At 35.4% G+C, this 6,000-nt stretch overlaps 1 protein-coding gene across 3 annotated transcripts in view; it reads right to left on the bottom strand.

Annotated features, from left to right (window-relative positions):
- Window positions 1–2,037: 2,037 nt before the first annotated feature.
- Window positions 2,038–6,000, bottom strand: part of LOC107562835 (GTPase HRas-like) — a 33,255-nt gene continuing 29,292 nt past the window's right edge. The window contains exons 4-6 of one of the 3 annotated variants that reach the window (XM_016247576.1): window positions 4,632–4,791; window positions 4,055–4,179; window positions 2,038–2,708 (exon numbers count right to left, since the gene is read on the bottom strand). In XM_016247576.1, coding sequence (XP_016103062.1) covers window positions 4,060–4,179; window positions 4,632–4,791 — 280 coding nt within the window. In that variant the 3' untranslated portion in view covers window positions 2,038–2,708; window positions 4,055–4,059. The remainder of the gene's footprint in view (window positions 2,709–4,054; window positions 4,180–4,631; window positions 4,792–6,000) is intronic. The other 2 variants (XM_016247575.1, XM_016247577.1) reach the window with 2 other exon arrangements.

The following is a 6,000-nucleotide window of genomic DNA, read 5'->3' as shown; positions in this document are numbered from 1 at the left end:
GCGGGAAATTCGAGCATGCCGCTGCGTCATTACGTCACGTCTGTAAACATAAAGAAGTTGTCCCGGCTGCTAGTCTATCGCATGTGGGGATCCTGCAGGTGTTAACATTGCTCATTTTAAACTTAAAATAAGTTAATGTATTTAAAAATATATATTTTTTGTAAATGTTAGTTTTATTTTAAGCAATGAAAATATTTGATTTATTAAAATGCAATAATAATATATATAATATTTTGTTTTACATTTAGTTAAATTTTTTTTAGTTAATAATAACCCCGATTCACAAATCCATATCTTGATTTAATTACGTTTACAACATTTCTAATGTTTTACTCATCCCAATTTTGCCAAATTCCACTTTATACAATAAATTAAATTTTTATGACTAGATTCTGTAATTCCATATGGGCTTTCGGCATTGCATAATAACGTACTATGAAGGATGATGTTTGTTTAAAAACAAACAAACAAACAAAACTTACAAACCTAAAAGATAAATGTTTAAAAAAAATCAGAGGATCCTATGTATTCACTTTTTATTTGATGGTTGCACCACATGACATACTTAAAGCTGCAGTCCGTAACTTTTTTTGGTTAAAAATTATCCAAAATCAATATTTGAGCAAGTACATAACCAGCCAGTGTTCGAAACTATCGCCTTACTTTAGCCTGATTCACAACGGTTAGCTTATTTACATTTAGTCATTTAGCAGACGCTTTTATCCAAAGCGACTTACAAGTGAGGACAATACAAGCAATCAAAATCAACAAAAGAGCAACAATATATAAGTGCAAATGACAAGTCTCGGTTAGCCTAACGCAGTACACGTAGCAAGCAAGCTTATAATAATGTTTTCTAATTTGAGTGGTACAGGTAGGTTTTCGCGGGAAATTCGAGCATGCCACTGCGTCATTACGTCACGTCTGTAAACATAAAGAAGTTGTCCCGGCTGCTAGGCTATCGCATATGAGGATCCTGCAGGTGACCAATCCTTTTCTCACAGCAGCCAGAATAATTAAATGTATCATTTTGATGGCGGATTGTAATCCAGAAAGGATTATGTGTTTATGAAACACACGTGAATGAAATTAAATTATATTCCAGTTATAAATGTGCTTCTGATCACAGATAGCCTGGGATTACAAAGATTTGTATTTTAAAGAAAACCAGTTTGAAGGGAGTATAATTAGCTTTTTGGGTTAAACGAATTTCTTCATATGAGAGTATGACAATTAGATTAGACTGTGCAGAAATTGAAATCTACTCACAAATACACACTATACTCATAGTCACCAATGCTGATGTTGTTAACATTAATCATCTGAGAATAAAGTATAACAATAATAATAATCTGAACGGTTTGATGTGATATGAGCTAATTAACCGATCTTTAGATTTAATCACCATTGGTAGCGAGATTTATGGTAATGCTGTTTTCCTCAGTTGGTCAGAACAAACGTGGCAGACTCGTTACTTACTCGTTCAGATGGCAATATACAGTGAAAATTCTTATTTGGGTCATATTCCAAGACGTAGGCTAGAATCTGTGATTGCGAAGTACAGTAAATATCCACACTGGTGCGGTGACTGACTGCCACACACACATACTCCTCAAAACATTAGATTCATCTGCGCCAGAGCCGCACCGGAGCACAACCCACGCAAGCTAGATAATTCAGCACACAGCTGCAATTCCAGCTTTTCAAACGGAGATGGCGACAAAGAGGCAAAACTTACGGACTGCAGCTTTAAATATATTTATATATAATATAAAATGTGTAATATAAACATAAATGTAAATAATATATATAAAATATATACTGTAAGCGTGTGTATTTATATATACATAATAAATAAACACATATGCATTATGTAAACAAAAATGCGGTTTGGATGCGATTAATCGCGATTAATCGTTTGACAGCACTAGTTTCTACATTGTAAAGTTTTTTTTTTTTTTTACGTTTATTGAGGTAACTGTTAGGAACCATCTTTTAAATATCATAAGATTTCTACAGACAGAATTTCAAAACAAACACAAGCTTCTTCAAACAACTCGTGAGTTTTTATTTTGGAAAATTCAGTCGGCCTGTTTAATTCTCTAATGGAAACGCTCGTTCGTAACACACACATTTACCAGCACACAGAACTAATGCTCCCGTTAGATCTCCACAAACATTATGTTAAAACAACCTGCACGTCAAGCAAAAAACAAGAGTTTCCGCTCTTTTCGACAGACAAGAACACACACATACATATATACATATATGTGTATATATATATATGCTTTCCATGAGGTGCGGCGGGACGGGGGTCGAGGGATGAGGTCACTAGTGTCCAGTCGGTCCGTCGGAGCGGAGGAAGGTTTGTGTGAGACGCTGAGGTCATGTGACGTGCCGAGTCCGTTTCAGACCAGTGTCGAGACTTCAAGAACAATAATTCAGCAGAAATCCAGAGGCGCCCAGCGTTAGCAGACTGGGGCCACAAATGAAGAGAAGAAAGGAGTCAGTCATTAGTGGTGTTTATCAGTCCAGAGAGGTCACCGGTCCTGTCGCTAATGTTCGTTACGCAGGAGGCCTGGCGTGCTTTCAGATGAGACGCCACGTCTTCCCTCTCTGGTCCAGTCTGCCGCACAGAACCATGGGTAAACTTCTCCCATCAGCTGAGGACCAGAAAACAGGAAGGTCAAGATCTGCGTCATATTTCACTGCAAAATCAACAGAAAAATCATGCTTTGCTTTTTTTGTACCAATAAAATTGGTCATTTTGCTGTCAATTCTCATTAATGTAATGACAAAAATACCATAATGTGTCTGACTGTTTTACTTTTTCGTTTTATTTTTCTTTCCAGTATTGCAATACATTTTTACAGAATTATTTACTGAAGTTTACAAAAATCAATATCTATTTTTATTAATAAATTAAAGCCAGTACAGTACAACAAATACAATTATAATGTATAAACTTTAAAATTCAATAATATGCATATATTACAGTAATAAAAACCCAATTTGTGTTGGTCATTATAAAAGTCTCTATATAAATCGTTTTTATTTATATAAATAAACAGTAAATATCACATATGATATGCCAAAAATAATAATAATTATAACATAATTCATATTTCACAATTTTGTGAAACAGTTTTTTTAAGTTTTAAGAAAACAATGGATGCTAAATTAATGTATTATTTTTTATTATACAGTCATGTTATCAGCTAAAGAAGTTTTTTTCAAGTGACTACACAATAATACTACGAATAATAATAATAATGATTATTATTGTTAAGAATAATGAATTTTAAATAAGTAAACACATAAATACAATAACATTGATATTTTAAAAATTACATATATATTTAAAAATGTATAGACTTCTTGAGGTGAATTACACTACTGTTAAAAAGTTTCTGGTGAGTAGAATTTTTTTTATTTTTAATAAAAGTATCAAGTTCTTCAGCAAGAGTGCATTAAATTTATCAAAAATTACCGTACAGACATTTATAATGTTAAATTTTAGTTTTTAAATAAAAGCTGTTCTTTTGTTCTTTCTATTTATCAAATAATAAGCAGAAATGTTTCTTGAAAACAAATCAAATCAGCAATGATGCTGAAAATTCAGCTTTGCATCACAGGAATAAATAACTTTTTAACATACATTCATGTAGAAAACAGCCTTTTTAAAATTGCAATAATATTTCAGAATATTACAGTTTTCACTGTATTTTTGATCAAATAAATACAGCCTTAGTGAGCAGAAGATACTTTAAAAAAACATTTAAAATAATTGTACTTTTGAATGGCGGTGTTCATAAATCCCATCATGTACATTTATAAAATATTTTTTACTAAAAAGTGACAATAAGAGTAACAGTGATGCTTGCTTTAGCAAACAAACACCACTAATAAATAAATAAATGTAATATTTCTCTCTCACAATTCTTTCTCAGCAATTCTGTGATTGTTAGTGTTGATTTGTGGTTTATTTGGACTCGTTTCCAGTGTGCTATGTCATTGTGTTAGCGGTGTCTCGTCAGTCTGGCTGTTTTGGCACCTGGATCACGACACGACGCAGCGGCAGCTCATGCAGTCCTGTCCGCTCTCATCCGGAGGGTTCAGCTTCCTCATCTTGTGCTGACGGATCTCTCGCACCAGCGTGTAAAACGCGTCCTCCACACCCTGCACACACACCAGGAGAAACGCCAACCAATGCTGGTGCTATCGAGAGATTCGGGAAACTCACACACATCACAAATCAGTAACAAACCAGACGCGATTAAGGTCTGAGTAACACAAAGCGGCAGTGAGTCATTCCCTGCAGCGCTATACAACACACCCTCTGTGTGTGTGTGTGTGTGTGTGTACTTAAAAACTAAAACAAACAAACAAAGAAAAGCTAAAAAAAAACAACAAAACAAAGCAAAAACAAAGAACAGAAAAAGATTTGAAATAACCCGAGTCAGAAATACTGTGTTGTAGGTGGGTCAGTAATTTTGGACAGTTTACTCAGATGACTATACTTTAGGAAATTTCGACACCAGACACAGTCTCACTAGTTTTGCTGCAAGTAAATAAAAAAATAGCTCAATGAAATCTATGATTCTTTAAATGCCTGTCAGAAACGGACTGACCTGTCGTGTTTTGGCTGAGGTCTCGATGAAGGGGATCCCGTAGCTGCGTGCGAGCTCCTGCGCTTGCCGTGTGTCCACCGTCCGGGCCGGGAGGTCGCACTTGTTACCCACCAGCACCATGGGCACGTCATCCGAGTCCTTCACCCGTTTGATCTGTTCCCTGAGAGCAACACAAAGCGTCACGCTCAAACACAACCAGTGCTGTACGAAGTTCAATATGACAGCTCTAGTAAACTAAATGTCCGTTCTCACCAAAGACAACAATGATAACTATAAGCGCTCTTTGAGGATTGGGAAATCCACACAAAAACTATACTGATAATGACACAGAGGAGAGATACCGTTAAAATCACATTAAAAGTGTTTTTTTCCCCAGTTGATAAAAATGATAAAAACAATGACAGCCAATCAGAATCCATCCGGCTTTAAAGAGCTCAAGCATTTAAAGCAACAAAACACACAGCACACAAAACTCCAGTCTTCAGTGTCACATGATCCTTCATTCTAACATATTGATTTGCTGCTTATTATTGGTGCTCATTAATAATGAGCATAAGAGACTTTTTTCAAAAACATTTAAAAATCTTTTGACTGATAGTGTATATATAATGCAAACTGATTATCAACTGCCATCTGCGTCTGATATTAAACAGTGCACTACTATTCCCCATGTTGTACTGTACTTCATGTATTAAAATACATTATCTAGACCCCATTACCCACAAACAGATTGATGTAATCCAGTTATCTTTCATGTCCTTGAAAGCGCTCTCTCTCTCTCTCTCAGTCTAATTGAGTTGGGATCGATTTCACTGGCACTGCACCATCATACTCCATCTCACTTTCTGCTGTCCTCTCAAGCACAAATACTGAATATTTTGCGACGGATGCCCAGGCAAAGATGCAATTTAAGGATCTGAATCAGAATCAATGCTAACATGATTTCAGGGGTCACAGGGTTGATGTGCTCACATAACACTTCACATAACATACACTTCTTTGTGTAATTTGCAGTTTAACACATCAGCTTTGGCTCTTGGCCTTAGTAACTTAAATTATTCCAGGTCATATTTCAGACCAAAATGAGAAGGTAGGAAGGAAGAAAGGAAGAAAGAAAGAAAGAGAGGGAGAGAGAGAGAGAGAGAAAGAAAGAAAGAAAGAGAGAGAGAAAGAAAGAAAGAGAAAAAGAGAGAGAGACAGAAAGAAAGAGAGAGAGAGAGAAAGAGAGAAAGAAAGAGAGAGAGAGAAAGAGAGAAAGAAAGAAAAAGAAAGAGAGAGAGAAAGAAAGAGAGAGAGAGAGAAAGAAAGAAAGAAAAAGAAAGAGAGAGAGAAAGAAAGAGAGAGAGAGGTTTACAGAACTTTATTTGAA

This window comes from Sinocyclocheilus grahami, unplaced genomic scaffold (assembly GCF_001515645.1).
Source record: "Sinocyclocheilus grahami isolate Dianchi unplaced genomic scaffold, SAMN03320097.WGS_v1.1 scaffold843.1, whole genome shotgun sequence".
In the NCBI taxonomy this organism is placed as follows: Eukaryota; Metazoa; Chordata; class Actinopteri; order Cypriniformes; family Cyprinidae; genus Sinocyclocheilus; species Sinocyclocheilus grahami.
This window is presented reverse-complemented; position numbering and strand designations above follow the sequence as displayed.